General features: G+C 45.4%; 1 protein-coding gene across 1 annotated transcript in view; it reads left to right on the plus strand.

Annotated features, from left to right (window-relative positions):
* The window catches only part of LOC133511001 (collectin-12-like), a 35,187-nt gene that overhangs the window by 2,029 nt on the left and 10,665 nt on the right, over nt 1-22,493 (plus strand). The window contains exons 2-10 of the mRNA XM_061839563.1: nt 1,132-1,323; nt 3,414-3,464; nt 14,464-14,586; nt 16,564-16,650; nt 16,941-17,984; nt 18,626-19,156; nt 19,239-19,381; nt 19,457-19,566; nt 19,654-19,792. Of these exons, the coding sequence (XP_061695547.1) occupies nt 1,317-1,323; nt 3,414-3,464; nt 14,464-14,586; nt 16,564-16,650; nt 16,941-17,984; nt 18,626-19,156; nt 19,239-19,381; nt 19,457-19,566; nt 19,654-19,792 (2,235 nt within the window). The 5' untranslated portion in view covers nt 1,132-1,316. The remainder of the gene's footprint in view (nt 1-1,131; nt 1,324-3,413; nt 3,465-14,463; nt 14,587-16,563; nt 16,651-16,940; nt 17,985-18,625; nt 19,157-19,238; nt 19,382-19,456; nt 19,567-19,653; nt 19,793-22,493) is intronic.

The following is a 22,493-nucleotide window of genomic DNA, read 5'->3' on the forward strand; positions in this document are numbered from 1 at the left end:
CATATTTTTACATTTTGTGTTATTTTGACCACTTTGATCAGTATTATTCTCTCTTATAATTGTCATGTTTTATAATATATCAAATCAAATTGATTTTTCATTCTGGATTTCTATTGTTTAATGATCATATAATTTTCATATATTTCAATAATTTGTATGTATTATATATATATGTTTTAGAATATATTTCAAATAGATTTTTCATTCTAGATTTCTATTGTTTAATCATCATTTAATTTTCATATATTTCCATCATTTGTATCATATTTTTAAATATAATAAATATTTTTCTGTCTGAAAAATATTATTTTTTAACTGTTGATTTTGTTTTTTAATTTTTACATTGTATTTTGTGATCATTTTTGCCTTCTTTTTCTATGATACTGGGTTCACATTATTTCAACAACCGGGATTGAGCCAGGCTGCCACGGATACATATTTTGGATTCACTATTTGCGAATTCACATAGTCACAGATTATTTTTTTTTACCTACAGTATCTGCTGTTTTGGTATTTTTTTTTCATGAAAAATTCACAATTTTCGTCGTTAAGCCAAAACTAAAAATCATCTTTTTGTCTTTCCAATCTGCTATTTTATAATTCGATTTTTCAATACATGTAATTATGATGCTATTGCAATTTTTTTTAAATGTTTGCATCTGGAAGTGACGCAATTAATTTCTCTCATTTGATGGTTATCGATAGTAAATGAAAATGGTGTTCTTTGTTTTGCGAGGCACGCTCACAAGGGGGGCTTGTAAAATTAGATTTTTTCAAATACATGTAATTACAATGTAATTACAGTTAAAAAATTTTTGCATCTGGAAGTGACGGAATATATTTCTCTCATTTGATGGTTATTGATAGTAAATGAAAATGGTGTTCTTTGTTTTGCGAGGGACGCACACTCAAGGGGGGGCTGGATTGGGGGGGCTCGTGCAAGACGGTGCCGCCAGATGTGGGAAGACGTGGTTCCTTTCTCCAAACAGCCTCGCAGGCTTTTCCAGCACTTCCTCTCCTGCCGCCGCCGCCGCGCTCTCGCTCTCCTCTTGACTTTCGTCGCCTTCCTCCCCTCACACACCTCCGCTAAAACTCCCCCCCCCCCCCCCCCATTTCTTCTGCTTTTTTTAGTGCGACGACGGGATTTCGACCGCACTGGTCCTGCAGCTCTGCAGCATCGAGCCGGGGCGGCGCGTAGACCTGTTCATGTGATGGAGTTATTCCTGTACTAAATTTTAAAAGTGAAAAAAATTTTTTTTCGGGGAGCCAGAGGAATGCAGTGAGTGGATGGGAGCGACGGACGACAAAGAGGCACAATGAAAGGTAAGATGGTTTATCGAACTCGTCCTGTACACGGTGTGTAGTGCGTCGGGGGGGGGGGAGCGCTTTTGTTTAGCCGCAGCGTGCGATGACCTGTGGAATGCGTGGGCAAAAACTGCCGTCTCACATCTGCTTTCGCTTAACGCGCACTTAATGCGTGCAGGAGGGAGGGAGGGAGGGAGGGAGGGATGGAGGGAAGGAGACAAAAGACAAAGTGAGACATGCATGCTGTCAGCTATTTCCACTACACTATAAGATCAGGAGTAGTCACTTTTCTGTTTTACACTAAATATAATATTGTAATTAATGTAAAAAATAACTCCCTCGGGATGAAATTGGTTTATTGTCAATTGTTTTGTTGGTCACTGGGGGAGGGGGGGGGAGGGGTCGAGCTATGATTGAGTCCCACAAATTCTGCCTGGCGACAAGAGTCTATGTCCATAAAAAAATGGAAATTTAAGACACAGAGTAGTCAATAAATTACAAAATGAATTTGTGTCAATGAACTTCTTTAAGGCGGCACAGTGGATCAGATGGAAAGCGTTGGCCTCGCAGTTCGGAGGACTCGGGTTCAATCCCGGACCAGCCTGTGTGGAGTTTGCATGTTTTTTCCGGGCACTCGGGTTTCCTCCCGCACCCCCAAAACACGCAACATTGATTGGACACTCTAAATTGCCCCTCGGTGTGATTGTGAGTACGATTGGTCGTTTGTCTCCATCTGCCCTGCGATTGGCTGGCAACCAGTTCAGGGTGTACCCCGTCTCCTGCCCGTTGACAGCTGGGATAGGCTCCAGCACTCCCTGCGACCCTCGTGAGGATAAGTGGCAAAGAAAATGGATGGATGGAATTGTGTAAATGAACTTGTTTCATATCTATGATCTATCTATGGTAACAAGCAGTCATTAAAAAATGAAGACAGAGAAATCATTAAATAGCAAGAATAATACTAAATGAATAATATGAAAATCTATCCATCCATCCATTTTCTTAGCCGCTTATGCTCACAAGGGTCACGGGGAGTGCTGGAGCCTATCCCAGCTGTCGTAGGGCAGCTGAACTGGTTGCCACCCAATCGCAGGGCACATAGAGACAAACAGCCGGACTCACAATCACACCTTGGGTCAATTTAGAGCAGGGGTGTAAAACTAATTTTTTGTCGCGGGCCACATTGTAGTTATGATTTCCCCCAGAGGGCCATTATGCTGAATCGCCTCATCATATTTACACATGAAATTTATGACATTATAATTTATGATATATGACAATTTGAAATGTTAAGACATATTTTCACAAGAATCACAGACTTTGACACCAATGATTTGCCTTCACGGGCCACGTAAAATCATGTGGCGGGCCGGATCGGGCCCCCGGGCCTTGAGTTTGACACCTGTGATTTAGAGTGTCCAATTAATGTCGCATGTTTTGGGGATGTGGGAGGAAACCGGAGTGCCCAGAGAAAACCCCACGCAGGCGCGGGGAGAACATGCAAACTCCACACAGGCTGGTCCGGGATTGAACCCGAGTCCTCAGAACTGCGAGGCCAACACTTTCCATCGTGCTGCCATATGAAAAGCTATTGAAGGAAATTCTCTTTTTAAAAAAATATTTTTTTGCTGTACTTGTTTCAGTTTTTGAGATGTATTAAAAAATGATTGAACCAACTCTGCTATGAAACTAAGAATTTGTGTTATTTCCAAATCCCCCTGGAAAAAAAAAAATATGCAAATGCCATGACAGATGACTTCACTTTTCCACCCACTAAACTTTGTTTACAAAAAAAAAAAAATCAATCAAAATGCTTTCCAGTAAACGGGACATGTGCGATATTAGCAAAAGCGTCTTGCATAACAAGTGCCTTGCAGATAAGTTTCAAAATAATTTTATATTAAAAAAAAAAAAAAAGACGACTTTTGGCAGTGGCACAAGGGGCAGAGATGCTTCTGAGAAACAGAAACTAACACCGGGCGCCAAAGAAACGTCGCAGAGGGGTCAGTGAACGCACACCAGCTGCGGCGATGTGTACTTTACCGTAAACATCACATTTATTCCTTGTGCCCCCCCCCCCCCCCCCCCCCACAAACCCCCTTCCTCAGACGACTTTGCAGAAGAGGAGGAGGTGCAGTCTTTTGGCTACAAGCGGTTCGGTGAGTACTGCGTCCCAATTGACCCCTCCGTGGATATTGCGCAATCCGCGTCACTGACCAATCAGAGGCCAGAGATCTGCATAAACCAAAGCCCGTTTTTGCTCCCGCCATTTTCTCAGACAACATTGCATGGTCCAGTATAGGGTCAGTTAGCGTTTTATCGCGTATTTGGGTTATTTAACAAAAAATATGGTTAAGAGGTGTAGTCACGGACTTTGTAATAGTGACGACAGGTATCCTGAAAGGCTAGTTGGTGGAGTTCGATTCGTACCCTTTCCAAAACCGAAGACCCAGTACGAAAAATGCCTTCGATGGATCAAACTCTGTGGAAGACCGCATCATCAACTAAATCCATCTAATATCAACCGGAACACATATGTTTGCACGAAGGTATGCCCTATATTTGATTTTCAATACATGTCTCGTATAAATGAATGAGACGTTCTCCGCTAGCATAACACCGCTGCGTGTGAACGATTGACACACTTATTGTTTGTCAAGCGATATTTAGCGATGATCGGACTGCACAAACGTGTCGGTTTCTTGCTGGCTCGCGGCCGAAAGTTAACCAGACTGTGTTTGCACGAAGATATGCCCTATATTTGATTTTTAATACACGCCTCGTATAAATGAATGAGACGTTCTCCGCTAGCATAACATTGCTCCGTGTGAATGATTGAATGAAATCAGAAGCATGGCGTCTCTCTCAGTTAAGAATGTATTGTATTTAGAATTTATAATATATCGTTGATTTGAATGAAATCAGAAGCATTGAGTCTGTCTCAGTTCAGAATGTATTGTATTGTATTGGCCATTTTTAGTGTTTGTCTTACGTCAGCGCACGTGGCGTGACGTCACTTCAGGGGGCGTGGTTAAGTGCCCTGTACGCAGGGGTCAATTCAAGTCTTAAAAAAACTGCCCTTTTAGATTTTTTTTTAAATTTATGGATTGATATTTCGACTTTCTTCTGACAACACGTAGCAACCGTGACACCGCAACCTGCTCGGGAGCGGAAAAAAAATGGTACCAAAAAAAAAAAAAATTGTCTAAACCCAGAATGCATTTCACCAGCTGGCTCCCGACGCTGTTTGGCTCTGCTGCTGGAATTGCTTGTGAGTTTTATGTATGAATTTATATAAGAGTATTAAGTATTGCTGCGCTCAAAATAAAACTTTTTTTTTTGGTCATTTTGCCAAATTATTCAACTAAGTGCTTGTTTAGTCTTTTTAATTCTCCTCCTCGGTATAAAACTGATATAATATATTGTTCTTCATAAAAACGTACAGTAATAACATAATTCAAATCGAATGCGAGTGAAGTTTTGGGCAGATTTTTCTCCTTTAGATCTTTCTGGTGTGTGCATGAAAAGACACACAGTGCTGTACATGGAGAGAGTTTCGCAGAGGATAAAGAATATATGCCTGTGAATATTGTTTAATCAAATGTCTACATGTCTTGCTCCATCCATCCATTTGCTTAGCCGCTTACCCTCACAAGGGTCGCGGGGAGTGCCGGACCCTATCCCAGCTGTCAACGGGCAGGAGGAGGGGTACACCCTGAACCGGTCGCCAGCCAATCGCAGGGCACATAGATAAACAAAGTCTGCCAATTTTAGAGTGTCCAATTAATATTTAATGTATTGGGGATGTGGAGAAAACCCACGTAGGCACGGGAAGAACATGCAAACTCCATACAGGCGGGGCCGGGATCGAACCCGGGACCTCAAAACTGTGAGGCCAACGCGTCCCAGCTTATGTTATTGTCTTTGTTTTATGTTTAGTTAGACAGTAAACTTAACAAGGAGGGGCAATATACATGGAATAATAATATATATATGTATTTTTTTAAGGTGTTCATTTTCTTCAAAGTAGTAGATGAGGTGTTGGAAGATACTCGGTGAGTTATGAACAAAAAATGGTTTTGTGCTCCATCGTTCTTGTCTGAGTTTTACGGTCTCGTCGGAGCCAAATTAAAAATGGAAAACCCGCACACAGGTGCAGCGCCCAGCGCCTCATCCATTTGGACCCCTTTTCTTCTTCGCTGATTTTTCCCATCACGGAAAACCTGAGCGCGACGAAACGGATCGGTTCAAAACCGCAAGGCCATTTGGGTCCGATCCCTTCCAAACCACCGCAAAGGAGAATTAATTTGTCTCCAGCAGCTTTTATGTATTTTTCTTCTTGTTTTTTTTTTTTTTTTTTTTTTTTTTTCCTTTGGGCTTTACGTTCTGGCGTTGCCGTTTTTGTGGCGTTGGCCCTGCAGTCGATGGGGTGGGCGGAGCTAGCAATGGCTCATTTGAGATAGGACGCCCCCCCCAAAAAAAAAAAAAAAACACCAAACTCTGCGACGCTTAAAAAAAAACAAAACAGATGCTGTAATTGTTCAACTTTGGGATATTTGCACGAAAGCACGTCGCAGCTTTATTTTGAAGCTGCCTCGTTGCCGTCATGGCCGCACGTCACCTGGGACTGGTTTAGGGATCGTCCATGCGTCTATTTATAGCTGCGCCTGGTCCCCATTTAGTCTGCCGGATTATAGCGAGTCTTGTTGTTTAGCGGCATTCCAAGAGTTCTTTGTGTAGATTCTTCACGCGTTACGGGAATTCGGGCTTTCCGCCCCCACCGGGTTCCGGACCTGGTCTAATTGGACCAATAACGACCTTTGATCTCACGGATTTAACCTGTTGTGCTCCGTTTGCGATGTCATCTGATGAGCATTTAAGTCGAAAATTGGACACATTGTTTAATAATGTCACCCGAAAACTTGCTGCCCTTGTCAAAATTTCCTTTTCAATACTTTCAATGCATTTAAGTTCGTCAGGTTTTTATCAACGCAGCCCAAAAATATGTTTTCTATTCAGTCCAACTTTTTTTGTCGTGCAAAATTAATGTGGGGAAGAAAAAAAACATCCTGTCCTTGAATGGCACGTTTATAATTTGACCCGTCTTTAGCGCACAACACATGGCGCTCGCAGTGCAGAGGCGGCAGCTGTAAAGCTGATGTTTTCATACATTCTTTATAGTATGTTGAATTATTTGATTATTAACCCTATTTATTGGAGGAGCAAAAAATATATATGTATAATGATGTCAAAATGTAATTTCTTCTGGTTTGTGCATCGTATAGTACAAATATACAAATACGCAGGGAGACGGTCACAGCTTTTCAGGAAGCCGCAGCGATAGTACCCATTCTTTGCAGAGGATAAAGAATATATTATACCCGTGAGTATTGTTACATTTTCTGTCTCCATGTGTTGGTCCAACAGTTTAAATTCAAATATCTGTCGCTTTGAGGGGTTATAACACTGTGACACCTCGTGCTATGTTTTGCATTTTTTTTGTTAGCATTAAGCTAAACTGACTTTGCCACAGCAAAATTATGTGGAACGTGATTACCGTGATTTCCGGCCTATAAGCCGGGACTTTTTACACACGCTTTCAACCCTGCAGTTTATTCGGTGTTGCAGTTAATTTGTGTTTTTTCTAGTGGCCGCAAGGAAGCACTCTAGCGGAAAAGGTAAGAGAAAGACCGGTGGACTATCTGTACCGAGGGAGTGACTTTTACCGGTCCAGCCCTGTTTGCGCTGCGCTAGCGTGCTACTGCCGTCTCTCAGTGATTTTTACCAGTATGTTTTTTATTTTTTTTTACTGGCCTTGTTAGCACGGCACTAGCATTAGCGCGGTGCTAGCGTTAAACTCTCTGTGTACCGTTTTTCTCTGTAAATATCTCGTGTTTCAATGTGGGCACTCTCGGCTTTTACACAGCTGCGGTATATACACGAGGTGTTGCTTTCATGTTAAGTTTGAGAGTAAACTTCAGTTGGTGGAGGCAATAAACATCTTGAAGCCTCAATGGTGGAAGAATTGTTCACTCGCTGCTTGTCGTCAAGTCACTTGACGAGGAATATCTAAAATGTTTTTGAAACATATTCGAATGTAAACAGTTATTTACAGTACCGTAATTCCCGGCCTACAGAGCGCACCTGGTTATAAGGCTCACCCAGTACATTGGTAAAGGAAATACCATTTGGTACATACATACGCCGCAGGTGCCCACATTGAAACCCACCTTGAAACACGAGATACAAAGATAAACGGTACACAGAGAGTTTAACCCTAGCGCCGCTGTGCTAATGCTAGCGAGCGCCGCCGCGCTAACGCTAACAGGGCTGGTTAAAGAAAAAAAACATAATGGTAAAAATCACTGAGACACAGCAGTAACACGCTAGCGCAGCGCCGTTAAAAGTCACTTCCTCGACACATATGTTCCACCGGTCTCACTCTTACCTTTTGCGCTAGAGTGCCCCCTTGCGGCCGTTAGATAGGCTCCAGCGCTCCCTGCGACCCTTGTGAGGATAAGGGGCTAAGAAAATGGATGGATGATGTTTCATTCAATATCTTACCAAGGAAAAAGTGAGTTGTACATTTTTCAAGTTTTTTTTTGTTTTGTTTGTTTTTATAAGTTGAAAGACAAATATGGATTCCGTGTTATGCGAGACCTCCGTGCCGGCGCCAGGACCTGCCGCTGCTTTTTCTTTGCCACGTGCGACCGTTTTTCACAAGGGCTCCGCGATTGCGCTGAAATCACATCCCAAAGCGAAGAACTTGCTGAGCCCGCTTCCCGCATGGTGCGAACGGGAGGGTGGGGGGGGGGGCACGAGCGGCTGTTGCGGGCACTGGGGGGGGGGGGGTCCGCTTTCCGGGCTCGGCTGCGTCGGCAATACGCCACGGAATGGAAAAATGTAACTCAACCTTTAATAGTTGGGGAGGATTTTCTGTTTATATTCCTTATAAGTTATTTAATGTATCTTTTCATGTGCGTGAGGTGGGGGGGGTACAGTTTTCCAGCTGAGGAGTCACATTCCTTGCTCGCCCATTTTTTTTTGGGGGGGGGTGGCTAGCAGGGGAGCAAGTGGTTCTAATTTACGGCGACTTTATTAGCAGAAAAGAATGCTTTCAGTATGTTACTTACGACCCCCCCACCACCCCCCAGTCTCGCTTTTTTTAGCGCTCCCATGTGACTTTGCATTCTGTTGTCCTCACGGAGGATCACTCCCTTGTGGTCTCGGTAAGGGAAAGATTGCGCGACGAATACTTAGTGACGGGTCGGGTCAATCCGGGATTGAGCGACTCAAAAGGGAGACGAGGAGACCGGCGTGGGGGGGGGGGGGTCCCCGAGGATCATTTGAAGTGGGTCAGGGAAGCAGCAAGCAGCAGGTCAGGTCAGGTCAGTCCTCGAAACGATCATCGCGGTTTCACGCCGCGCCACGTTTGGTTCATCAGTCAGTATTGAGTACAAACATCCTTCCTGTTTGCAATCTCGCAGCCAATATGAGAAGAGTGTGATGTCACATGGTTTGCCCTCTTTGTTGAGGAACTTATTGAGGGAGCGAAAGTGAACTGTAGGTGTGACGGAGCGGTAGTCAAATGGACATCTGGCAGGGTGTCAGTTTTCATTTAATAATGTCCTGTTGAGATTTTTTTTTTGGGGGGGGGGGGGGGCGGTTTCTGGCCTCGAGCAAAAGAAAAACATTAGGATTGGCGGCGTCTAACTCGATTCAGCGTCTCGGTTTTGAGACGTGTTCGGAGTGACGTCACGCTAAAAAGTTTTCGGGCTCTGGAGAACATGATCAAAAGTCAACGTCAGTTTTCAGAAATGTAACGGGATGCAAAATCACAAGAGGAGTGGCTGCTGGAGGCGAGTTCCGTCCGTTCCGTGAGCACTCTTTTAAGCTAAAACATTTCTGATCATTCAAATGAATGGAAATGCCATTAATCCGTTCCAGTGACATGTTCCCACCTCGGCCACAAGGAGGCTGTACGATTCTATCGTACGGGCAAACAATGAGGATTGGCGCTCCTTCATTTGGCTGCACAGTGGCGGTTTTGCGCCAGCGGATTCACCTATCTGTGTTTTTTTTTTGTTTTTTTTTTTTGCTCAATTCCTTTTCAGCTTTTTCCACGTCTGCTTTTTCACCCTTTTCAGGAGTATATCAGCATCAAAACCACTTAAATCCATATTATCCTGACTAATTCAAGAAATTTAGGGGGTTTTGAGTAAATCGGCCCTTTCGAATAGTTGGGTCGGCAGGTTTTGGTGGCGAGAGCGCCGACTCGGTTACTTCAGCTGACGACGCGATTACGTCGGATCCGGTAAGCGTTGCGCGGACTTACTTCGTCCCTCGGGCCTGTGATTATGTTGGACCGGGACCCAATCGCATCTCCTGTTTATGACTTCTGCGTCTGTACTTACAGGCAAGTGTTTTTGGGGATGAGAGCGCCAAGAGAGGCGCGTATGTTGACATCTGCTCCCGAGGGAAAACATTCCAATATTCCCATTTATCTTCAGTTATGGGAAGCACATCCGAAAACAACGAAAGCCCTCATGACTAAATGTCCTTTTGGGTTTTTGGTTTTTTTAATCGTTCAAGCTAGCCACTTGTCTAGAAAAGTGGATTGTGCTCAGTGTTTTTGGTGACCCAGAAACTGGCTCCTTGGACGCCATCATTGTTGTGGTCAGCACCTTCCGCCTCCACTTCAGCCGGACTCGGCGGGACGGCCGACCGCGCCGTGCACTTTTCCCCCCTTCCCGGTCGTGCTTGGACGCTCGTAACGGGGCGCGCGTTTGTTGACGCGAGGGTCGACGCGCGGGCCGGCGCTGATTTAGCACTTTTGCACGGCGGACCACCCGGAACGCGGGACCACATCGAAACAAAAGTGCACGCCGTGGTTTGGAGGGGGAATATCCAAGCTTGGCTGTGATATAATATTTGTAACCCGAATGAGAAAATAAATTTGGTCGCCGATAGCTTGCTGACGCTCAACTGGAGAAGGTGTAATGTTTACTCAACTGCAGACGGTGGAAGCTCCCAATTACGGATACGACATCCAAGACACAAAAATGATACGTGTTTTAAAGATATGGCCACTTTTTCAGGAAATAAAGTATTTAGTCAAGCACAGAGTTCATTGATTCTTGGCACTTAGGTGTAGGTTAGAGTTAGAGACAAATTGAGTCAACTCAGTTCATTTTTAACAGTCATTATTCGAGAAAATTATCGTGTATTATCGTTCTTCTCCAACGTCTGCATGCCAGGCCGCGATGGAACGAGGTGGTTCCATTTAAAATGAACCTCATGAGGACCACTCCACGGGTGCTCATCAATCCAAATGCGGGAGGGACCGTGAGACATTCGTGCTGGGTTTAGATCAGAAGCGGACAGATCCGAAATGGTCCAACAAGACTATTCATCTTTAGGGTGAGATGCTCGGTGATCAGGGAGGGGCTCAGTGTCGAGCCGCTGCTCCTCCGCATTGAGAGGAGCCAGATGAGGCGGCTGGGGCACCTGATCCGGATTTTCAGGGCGCATCCCACCGGAAAGGGACCCCGAGGACGACCCAGGACACGCTGGAGAGACTGTGCCTTTCTCGGCAGGCTTGGGAACACCTCGGGATCCCTCCGGAAGAGCTGGAAGAAGTGGCTGGGGAAAGGGAAGTCTGGCTATCCCTGCTGAAGCTACGTCCTCCGCGACCCAATCAGGAAAAGTGGTAGATGATGGATGGATGGATGGATGGATGGATGGACGGACGGACAGACTATTCATCTTGGAGCTAGTCTGATGCGGCTACTTTCAAAAAAAAAAAAAAAACGGATGAAGAAGTCAGACGCAACACGGAGGCCACGCCAGCAATCCGGACGGGGGTGATTGGCGCGTCCTTCTAAAGTAGCCACATTCTGCATTTTTTTGTAAAGTAAAAATATATATATTAATATCTCCAGGCATAGATGTTTGCACGAAATTCGGCGGTGAGCCCGTTTGAATGTTGTTGCTAACCAAAACAGCAGCATCTACCCACGCGCGTAAACAGTTTTGTCACGTCATGTGGCCGTTCGTGTTCCAGTTGTTGCCGTCCATGTTTATGTTCCCGTTACGCTTTCCGTAACAAAAGGCCCAGCCCATTTACGGTTGAATAAATAAGCACCCCCCGCCCCCCCAAACGGCTCTCGGGGTAAATACGGTAGTCCCTTGATGAACCCCGCACGCATGTATCCAATGTGGAGCTGGCCGCCGTGTAAACAAGCTCCAGATGTGCGAGACGACCTATTTGCTGGTCCTCCTGAGTGCAGGAATGCTAAGCTAGCTCAGCGATTCCGCCGCGGCGACGTCACGCTAATGTGTCCCAGACTTGGACTCGGTTTACTTGTTAGCGTTTCACCGGGCCACGGCTAATGCAAAGAGGCTCTTTAGCTTTACTTCGGTGACGTTACGACAAAATGAACAAGTGCACTATACTTGTGTAACTTTGGCCAACTGTAGGGGGAGCTCTAGTACAAACAAAAGTCATTGTTCCCTTTAAGACACCAAGTATGACAACTAAAGTTTGAAAAAAAAAAAAAAGGTGTTTCTGGAAGAATTGCCGTGCTCCGGTACTGGATATGACATGGAATCGGGACACAAAGGGGCTTCACACAAAACCACTCCACTGCGCTCTACAAGCTTTCTTTGTGTTGCCGTGGAAATTTCCACACAGTGACCTGAGTGTGTTGAGCAGCAAGGTTCTGTATATGGAATTTTTTTTTTTTTTTAATATACCTAGATCAGGGGCGGCACGGTGGCTCAGCTGTTAAAGCGTCGGCCTCGCAGTTCTGAGGTCCCGGGTTCAATCCCGGACCCGCCTGTGTGGAGTTTGCATGTTTTCCCCCATGCCTGCGTGGGGTTTTCTCCGGGCACTCCAGTTTCCTCCCACATCCCAAAAAACATGCAACATTAATTGGACATTCTAAAGCATAGGTGTCAAACTCAAGACCCGGGGGCCATATGATTTTACATGGACCGCGAAGGGAAATCTTCGGTGTCAAAATCTGAAATCTGAAAATATGTCCCAACATTTCAAATTGTCATAAATGATAATGTTGTCATAAATTTCATCTGTAAATATGATGAGGCGATTCAGCATAATGGCCCTCTGGGGGAAATCATAACTACACTTTGGCCTGGGACAAAAATGAATTTGACACCCCTGCTCTCCCATGTTCCAAAAACGTGCAACATGAATTGCCTGTAGGTGTGATTGTGAGTGCGGCTGTTTGTCTCAATGTGCGCTGCGATTGGCTGGCAACCAGTTCAGGGTGTACCCCACCTCCTGTTTGTTTACTGCTGGGATAGCCTCCAGCACTCCCGTGACCCTCGTGAGGATAAGTGGCTGAGAAAATGGATGGATGGATGGATACGTAGATCAGCTATAAGGAACTTTTTTCAGTTTTTACGAAGTCCTCCATATTTTATATGTTAATATTCTTAGGGCAGTCTCAATAACCCTAACCATCAATGTTTTAAAAATTCTGGAAGGTGTTTCAATCATGAGCAGACCCACATAAACGTCCCAAAAACCCATCCCTGAAAAGTCACAGGAAGTCTGCCATTTTGGGTTGAGGTGACCATTTTGAAAAACTTCCTTTTTTGTTGTAGTACCTGGAAGTTTTTAAAATTATTCCTATGAGGCAGATTATCCCTTGGCAACATAAAATTTGTTTTATCATAAAAATAGAAAAAGAATCCCAACTAGAACCAAAAAAAAAAACCCCCCCACTAACGCAGCCATTCAAGCGTCAAATTGGCCGCATCCCGGGTTATTAATTGCTTAATTGTTTTAAATTATAAGATTTTGTCACTGCATTCATTTGATGATGAAAACATATTCGGTCCACGAGGTCATGTCTTGACCAAATGTCTTGCATGTGACTCATCGACGCTTCCAGATCTTCACATATTTTCCTGTTTTTGTTTGTTTACGAATGGCAGAGTCTGGTACAAACAGCCAGAACCCCCCCCCAAACACCCACCCACCCCCCACCCCTCTCCCAAGGCTGCAGCCGCTCTTCTTGTTTACATGGTGGGATGATGTTGTGCTTAAGCGAAGAGAACAAATGGGTAGGGGAGGGGGTTGTGGCGCCCCCTCGAGGAGGCTCTGTGTAAACAAGACGACAGCCCGGCGTGACCGCGGTCGACGTCTGCAGCTGACACCCCCCCCCCGCCCCCAGATCTGATGTTTGGACAGATGTAAGCGGGCCAGAATGCACGGACCCACTCCACCAACCTGGTGGTCTGAGCCCACTCCATTGGACTCGGAAGAATGCAGTTTCAGTCCCAACTTGTCTTATGAGATCATTCGAGTGTGTTGGACCGATGATGTGGACATTACGTATTGAGAGTCAAGACCTTAACGACTTGTCGGTCCCGAAAGTGTTTGGCGGACCTGCTTTTCCACGGCAAACTCATCGAAACGCCACCTTTTGGTAGACACAAGCAGACCCACAAAGCAGTCTGGTAATTTGGCCATTTTGGTTGGAATTGATTATTTTAACGTCATTTTGGCTATTTCCTGGGATTCTTCAGAGAGACGACTATTTGTCATTGCATTGCAATCTCTGACGTAATTCTGAAATCTTCGCTTATATTTCTTTCGGCAATTAATGAGGATAGCGTTCCTAAAAAGTGGTAGCCAAAGGCCTCTCTCATAATTTCCTTTTACTGTCTTCGGTTGTGTCAATGGATCCTCCGCGCACTCTCAAAACCATAAATTCATTAACTGTGCGATAATTTATCTCTTTCGTTGGACCTCAACGCAGCTTGCTGGCATAAATCATTTTTTTTGGTTCGCCGCATCTGGTGTTGGTCATTTTCCCCGAGTACGTTCCTCACGTCACATCAATTTTAAAGCGTTTAGCTTGTTCCAAGTGCCGGCGTATTTGTTCAACTCATTTCGAGAGAAGCCCTTAAATACATTTTCTGTTTATATCAAATTCATTCGTGGGTTTTTTTTTTTTTTTTGTCTTCCACCTGTCTAACAGACGCGCCGCAGTTTTAACCTTTCATTGTAAATATGTTTTTTTAAGTACACAGTAGCTGCTCTGAAAATTGCCACAGCACGATACTGCACTTCAAACGCTTCCACGGCTTCATCCCTATTTTAATTCAGCCGTCCGCGTCTTGCAGGAATCCAGGAAGGCTCCGAGTGCACCAAGTGCAAAAACGACTGGGCCCTGCGTGCCGCCATCGCGCTGCTCTACGTCCTCTGCGCCCTGCTCACCATCGCTGTGGCTGTCCTTGGGTACAAAGGTTGGTGACGATGACGTCTTGTGTACTGCAACTGTCACGTGATTTCATTTTTAAACGTTGACAAGAAAAATACATCAACCTGTCTTACTTTAACCCCCAAATCATAAGATCCCGAGCACAGGAACGGCCACCATTGCGTTATACATAAAGTAAATAACACCTAAATTGCTTCAATTCCATTGAAACTCATTTTTAAAGGTTGACATTGTCATCAACTTCAAAATGATGTTACCACTAGAAAAGATATAGTTAAATGTACAGCTAAGGTACATCAGTCCATCCATTTTCTTTGCCGCTTATCCTCAAAAGGGTCGCGGGGAATGCTGGAATCTATCCCAGCTGTCAAGAGGAAGGAGGCACGGTACGCCCTGAACTGGTTGCCAGCCAATCGCAGGGCACACGGAGACAGACAGCTGTCGCACTCACAATCACACCTAGGGGCAATTTAGAGTGTCCAATTAAGGAGAAAACCCACGCAGGCACGGGGAGAACATGCAAACTCCACACAGGGAGGGCTGGGATTGAACCCGCGTCCTCAGAACTGTGAGGCCAACGCTTTCCTACAGCTAGGGTGTTTTAGCTAATTGGTGTCACAGGTGTGATAAGTAGTCACTTATGCTGTTTGGTGACACGGCGTGTACCATGCTAAACATGGACCACAGAACGCAAAGGAGCAGTAACAAGATAGCTCCAGAATAGAAGAGAACACTGACACTACTGTGAAACACGGAGGTGGCTCGGTTATGTTCTGGGGTTGCTCTGCCACATCTGGCAGTTTGTCTTGAATCTGCGCATACCACAATGAAATCGCAAGACTCTCAAAGCATTCTGAAGAAAAACGTGCTAGCTTACGTCAGAAAGCTTGGTCTTCATCGCAGCTCATGGTCATTCGGGTCATTCCAACAGGATAAATACCCCAAATTTGACAGCTAAAAGGGATGCACAATGGCCTGGTCGCCAGCCAATCTCAACAGATTGTAGAGTAGCAAAATAAATGTGAACGTGTAATGATTCTGTGTAAGTGTAAGTTTTCGCTATACTTTGGCTCGGTAATGTCGACCAGATGAGCCTGCCGCGACTTCGCTGGCTTAACGAGGCCTGACCAGAGTTTATGGCTGGGTGGTAATTTGTTGTCTTCTGGACCACACTTGGACTCGTGTCTGTCAGGAACGGTTAGCAAGAATGTTTATGGGCTTCTGTGCTGTCTTTTCGCTTGTCTCCGTGAAGTATTTCTCCAAGCGGACACCGGACACTACTCACAAAACGTTCCGGGTCATTGGGCTTTGGAATGAAGTTTCGGGATGAATCTGAAATGCAATACAACCTTTACAGGCGGACTTGATTTAACCACTCAACTTTAGAACGCTTCCAAAAGTTTCCGCGAAGGTCAAACAAAGTTCAACAACAAAGTTCATCGCGCATTTTGGGTTCATCCTGAAATGTCACCTGAAACCTTTTGCGAGTCGTGTAAGCTCACTTGTTTGTACACGGTAGATGCCTCCCTTTTACCTAGGTAGGTAGTAGGTAGTACCGTAAGCGGTTGTTCATCAGTCCATAGTTAGCATAGATGCTATTGTTCACGCTCAAGTCGTTAACTGTTGATCCCAAATGAACTTACAGATGTTCATAAACAGTCTGGAAGTATGGGGGCTTACTGCATGTTGGAAACGAGCTCTATGCATGATACTACATATAATCAGGAGACTTATCTATGAGTACTTTGTGGATCTCCTGAAGTACTGTTTCGCGCATATTTTAGATTTGAATTGTTCGAATGAGTTATACACATACAAGGTTGTGTACATAAACTGTGTACTGTGATGCCCTCTAGTGTTGAACATCTTATGAGTGAATTCTTTGCACTTCAGAAAATATCAAGAGTTGTAACATATACTCTTGGATTGTCATCTGCGTTTGAATCCATCTGTGATCGCATTCAGTCGATCCACAACGAGTTCTTCTTGTCGTTTACGGCAGTGGTCCAGAGAATGGACAGCGTCGCCGAGGGAATGCAGAATTACGGTGGCAAAATCAATGCCGTGGAGACCGACTTAAAGAAACTTGGTGAGTTTTGACGCCACACGCTTAGTAAAGTTAGCATATCTAATATTCACCCTTAAGAACTCAAAGTATGAATTCTGCCTAGGTACAAGCGCCCACGGCACTCGTGGTACAATCCTTGTCGTTAAGACTGCTAACATAAAGCAAAGTCAAACCTTTGATGCCGACTAACCTCGTGTCTTTTGAGACAGGATTAAGTTCTACATAATGTTACGATACTTTAGTCGAAATTCCAAACTGTTCAACATCAAGAAGTTCCAATGTATTTTCACTTTTTGACGTTTCCTCTTCAGACTATCAAACGGGCGGGAAATCGGTAAACACCACCAGTGACATCAAGACATTTAAATCGGATCTCGAGGCCCTGCAGAGCCAGCTGAACGACATCGCCGTCAGGTCGACACGAAACCGAGACGTGCTGAGTGAACTTCAGTTGACCGGCGACGACACGCAGGACGGCCAAGTCTCCCTGCAGAGTTTGCTGAAGGGCAACGGCGCCTCGCTTCGCGGGGTCAACCAGACCTTAACGTCCTACGGCGGCATGATAGGCGACCTCCAGACGGACACGGCCAGACTCCAGTCTGAGATCCAAGGTCAGGTCAAAGAGCAGGGTCAGTCTCAGGTCAGCATCAGTGCGCTGAACATCACGCAGGCCCAGCAGCGCAACGTCTTAAGCTCGCTGCAGAAGACGGTGGAAGATGCCGGCCAGGTGGTGCAAAAACTCAAGAATGACTATCAGAACCTGCAGCAGACAGCCAGACAGACTCGGGTTGACACAGACTGGCTGAAGGAAAAAGTCCAGAACCTTCAGGTTTTGGCAGCAAACAACTCAGCCTCTGCGCGGTTCAACGGCGAAGCCCTGGACGATTTGGGGGCTCAGCTCAACACGCTGGCAAGTCAGATCCAGAACACCTCCGTCCTCGCTGAGGGTCATGATCAGAACCTGAGGGAACTCATGGACCACCAAAGGGACCACGATAACGTCACCTCATCTAAGTTTGACGAGATGGAAGCACGCCTGGACAAGCACGAGAGCAACATCGACCGTGTGACGGGCAACGTGAGTTTTACCACGCAGCTTCTCGGGACCATCAGCTTGGACCTCAATAGCATGAGGTCATGCGCCGAGACAGTGATGCGCCACTCCGACGTGCTTCTGGGCTTGAACAACAGCGTGGACGAAGCGAAGGCCGAGAACCGAGACCTGCGCGCCCAGCAGGACGAGTTGGTGGCCCGCCTGGACAAAGAAGTCAACAACCTGTCTGTGGTGATGGAGGAGATGAAGCTGGTGGACAGCAAACACTCACAGCTCATCACCAACTTCACAATCCTCCGGGGTAAGATGGTGTCCCAATACAAATCCAAAACTACTTACATGAACGCTAAATTCCTGATCCTAAAACAATACATAAACCATTACCCTTATCCTAAAACCTACCATTAGACTTTGACCCTAATCCTCAAGCACTTATCCTTAACTCCTACCCTAACCACAAACCATCAGATCCCAACCTACTATCCTAAAACCCTAGTCTCCTAAAATGGTAAACCCTGAAACCTTACCCTAACCCTTCATCCCCAAAGCTAAACCCTACACCACCCCCAACCTAAAAATGTTACTCTGCACCATTTCCTTAACCTTAATCCCTACCTCACCTCCAAACTTAAACACGAAATCCACGAAAGAGCTAACCTCTTACCTAAACATTTAGTTTGCTCCTTACCCTTAACGTTTACCCAGAACCCTAACCCTGAAACCTGACCCCCAATCAGAAAACTATATTTTGAAGAGAGAAAAATACATCTGTGACCTGTGTTTTGTGCAGGAAAAAAAATGTCCCTGTGGCATGATGATGATGAGATGACTGGGAATGCAATTATCGGGGGGAAATATATTTAACGTAGAGATATTTGTGTAGCTTCAGCAAAAGCAACACAATTGAATTTAGGCCTCCTAATTCCTAATAATTGTCTTCAGGTCCACCTGGTCCAAGGGGGCCCAAGGGGGACAAAGGGCCCCAGGGCCCTGTCGGCCAACCAGGCCAGAAGGGCGATAAAGGAGACAAGGGGATTCCAGGCATGATGGGACATATAGGGGAGAAAGGTGCTACTGGCCTACAGGGGTTGAGTGGTTCAAAGGGTGCGCCTGGCTCCCGAGGTCTTCCTGGGTCTAAAGGATCAAGAGGGGCCGGTGGTCGACCGGGGATCCCTGGAGACAAGGGAGACCCTGGAGCTCAAGGCCTTCCGGGCAGAGACGGACTACCGGGTGTGCCGGGACCGCCAGGACCGCATGGTCTCAGGGGAGATGCGGGACCTGTCGGCTCAGAGGGGCGACTTGGGCCCGTCGGACCCATTGGCCCTCCCGGTCCTCCGGGGTTACCCGGGTTGCCTGCGCCGACTGTTTTAAAGCCGGTAAACCCCACTGCGGCCCCCAAACCAGCTGACGAACCGGAAAGCGCTGTGACAAAGCAGGCCCCGATGCCATCGCCTGCCCCGACTTCAGCGCCTGGTGGGTTTTACTTTGGCGTCAATGACTTCCCACCACGGATTAATCTCCAAGTCCTTTATTAACCTTGAGGATTCGTTTCCAGGTTGTCCGGCAGAGTTCAGGAGGTTTGGAGGCAGCTGCTATTATTTCTCCGCCGCCACTCAAAAGGCCAACTATGAGGAGGCCAGTACGTTTTGTTCCAAGATGGCGGCTCACTTGATCATTATCAACAACAATGAGGAACAGGTGAATTGAAAAACATTCTACTTAAAAAAAATGAAAATAAAAAAAAAAAAGAGATCAATGTTTTGGTTTTGTCAGATGTTTGTGAAGGACACGGTCTCAGGAAAAGGGTTCTTCTGGCTGGGCCTCACTGATAAAGACGAAGAAAATGTGTGGAAGTGGGTGGATGGCAGCATACCGGTGTTCAAGTGAGTCTCCGATTGATCTTTCCCCTCAATCTGAAAACAAATACATAAACCATGCAATCGATATCGCCCGCGCGGCGGCTCTTGAAGGAAATGGAATCCGGGCCAGCCCGACAACTGGACTCGTGGCCACGAGCACGGCGAGGACTGCGCCGGTCTCATCCAAAACGGCAACTGGAACGATTTCTACTGCACCGAGCGCTTGGGCTTCATTTGCGAGCGGACTGCCGTTGGTCAGTATCTGCTGTACACAGTTAGCGGGGTTGAGAGTATTACTTACCTGTTAAAAAAATGTGCTCAATAGGGTAATCCATGTACCGTAATATTAAAGGAAGGATTTTTTTCAAGTACCGTAATTCTCGGCCTACAGAGCACACCTCACAAAAAGCCTCATCCAGTACATTTGTCAAGGAAATACCATTTGGTACACACATACGCCGCAGCGGTATAAAAGCCGCAAGTGCCCACATTGAAACACGAGATATTTACAAAGAAAGACAGTACACAGAGAGTTTAATGCTTGTGCCGGCGTGCTAAAGCAAGACCCACGCCAATGCTAACACTAGCGCCGCTAACAGGGCCGGTTTGAAAAAAAAAAAAAAACATACTGGTAAAAATCACTGAGACAAGGCAGTAACACGCTAGCGCAGCGCTAACAGAGCCGGACCGGTAAAAGTCACTTCCTCATATATTGCGCCGGTCTCACTCTTGCCTTTTCCACTCGAGTGCACAAGACAGTCACTTTTGGACTACCGTCATTTCCGGCCTACAGAGCGCACCTGATTGTAAGCCTCACGCAGTACATTTGTAAAAGGAAATACCATTTGGTACATACATAAGCCACACGTGTGTAAAAGCCGCAACTGCCCACATTGAAACCTGAGACATTTACAAAGAAAGAGTTTTCAAAGTTTTAATACCTTAGCTTAGCATAGCAACAAGATGGTAGCATGAACAGGGATGATTTAAAAAATAAATAAAATAAAATACTGTTTAAAAAAAACAACAGCCGTGGTAGCTACACAGTAGGAACACGATAGCACGGCACTAACAGGGCCGGTTAAAAAAAAAACATACCTAAATCATTGAGACACGGCCGTAACACAGCAGCAACATGCTAGCGCGGCGCTAACAGGGACTGTTAAAAAAAAAACATACCGGTATAAATCACTGAGACACTGCAGTAACACAGCAGCAACATGCTAGCGCAGCGCTAACAGTGCCGGTTAAAAAAAAACAAAACATACGGGTAAAACTCACTTCCTCGGCACATATATTCCACCGTTCTCACTTTTACCTTTTCCGCTTGAGTGCCCCCTGGCGGCCGTTGGAAAAAAATGCACAAATTAGCCGCATCACTGCATAAACCGCAGGGTTGAAAGGGTGTATAAAAAAAGTTGCGGTTTATAGGCTGTAAATTACTTTAGTTTTGGATTACTCCAACACAATATATGCTAATATGTTTTGTTTCAATGAAGACACATATATTTTCTGTTATATGACTGCATAATATGCTTAGTTTTGGAATCTGGGAGGAAGCCTAGGTGGATGGATTACGATCTGCTGCATACTAATAATACACATTGTTAACTACATTACAATTCATGGTAATAACTCTGTAAATACGCGGCCGTGTCTTGTTTTTCCCGTTTTCCGCAGTACCGTCGTAGCGTCGCCGAAGACTGCGTCGGGAACAATCAATGACGAGGACGAAGAAAAGAGGACTTTGTTGCCGAAGTGGCGCTTCGCTCGGAGAAACTTAAATGCACTTTTTTGTGGCGCAAGAGACAAAACGTGCAGACACACAGGCCGCCTTTGTGCGCATCGATGAATGAAGGACTCGAGGGATGCCGATCGTCGAATTCATTCACCAGTGCAGCCTCCTTGTCTGTTCATGCTATTTCCAAAGTTATTAATCTTTCTTTAATCCAATATTATACAGCAAATAACAGGAAACAGACATTTAAAGAGAACTCTCAATGCGAGCTGTGCTGCTGTTTTATTGGAAGGTGTGTGTGTGTGTGTGTGTGTGTGTGTGTGTGTGTGTCCCACTAAAAGTGCCAGTGTGAAATTAATGTAAAAAAGGCACAAATACGCACTATGCAATGTTATACAGGTATATATATTTTTTTACAAGATGGTTACTTTACCAAATATTCAATATAGCACGTCAAAGATGCTGGGTACTTAAAAACATAATCACTTTACACGATATATTGATACTTGCCAACTTGTGTACTGTTCAGGGAATAGTTTAATCGGTGCCTTTGAAATAATAACAATAATAATTCACAACATTCATTACAATAAAATGTTTTTGTAACGGTGTAAGGCTGTCTTCAATCAACAAATGATCACAGTTGTGAAAATGTGATTACAATTTTTTTTTACTGCTAATGAACAAATAAAAACAAACGTTTTGGGAACGAAAATGCAAACAAAACCTAATCAAAGCGGATAATTTTATGCAGTCTAAAAAAAAAAATGTATATTTTAACGATTTCGAATCAATCCATCTTTCAAGCCGCTTATCCTCAGAAGGGTCGTGGGAATGCTGGACCCTTTAAATAAAATCTGTGCCCCAGTACAGGAAATTATAAAAAACATGATGTGAGCCGCCTCGGCGTAGATTTATGGCACACGCCGCGCCGAATTTACACTCGTCAGAAAAATCGAATTGGCGGTCCTTCAACTCATCCTTGAGGATTCGCGAACAAGTGAATCGTCTCTGTGCTTTTATCAGAACTGATAAGAACATTCATCCATCCATTTTCTTTGCCGCTTACCCTCACGAGGGTCGCGGGAGTGCCGGAGCCTATCCCAGGGGTCAGCGGGCAAGAGGCGGGGTACACCCTGAACTGGTCGCCAGCCAATCGTAGAGCCCATGGAGACAAACAGTCGCACTCCCAATCACACCTAGGGGCAATTTA

Source organism: Syngnathoides biaculeatus, chromosome 13 (genome assembly GCF_019802595.1).
Source record: "Syngnathoides biaculeatus isolate LvHL_M chromosome 13, ASM1980259v1, whole genome shotgun sequence".
NCBI classification, from domain to species: domain Eukaryota; kingdom Metazoa; phylum Chordata; class Actinopteri; order Syngnathiformes; family Syngnathidae; genus Syngnathoides; species Syngnathoides biaculeatus.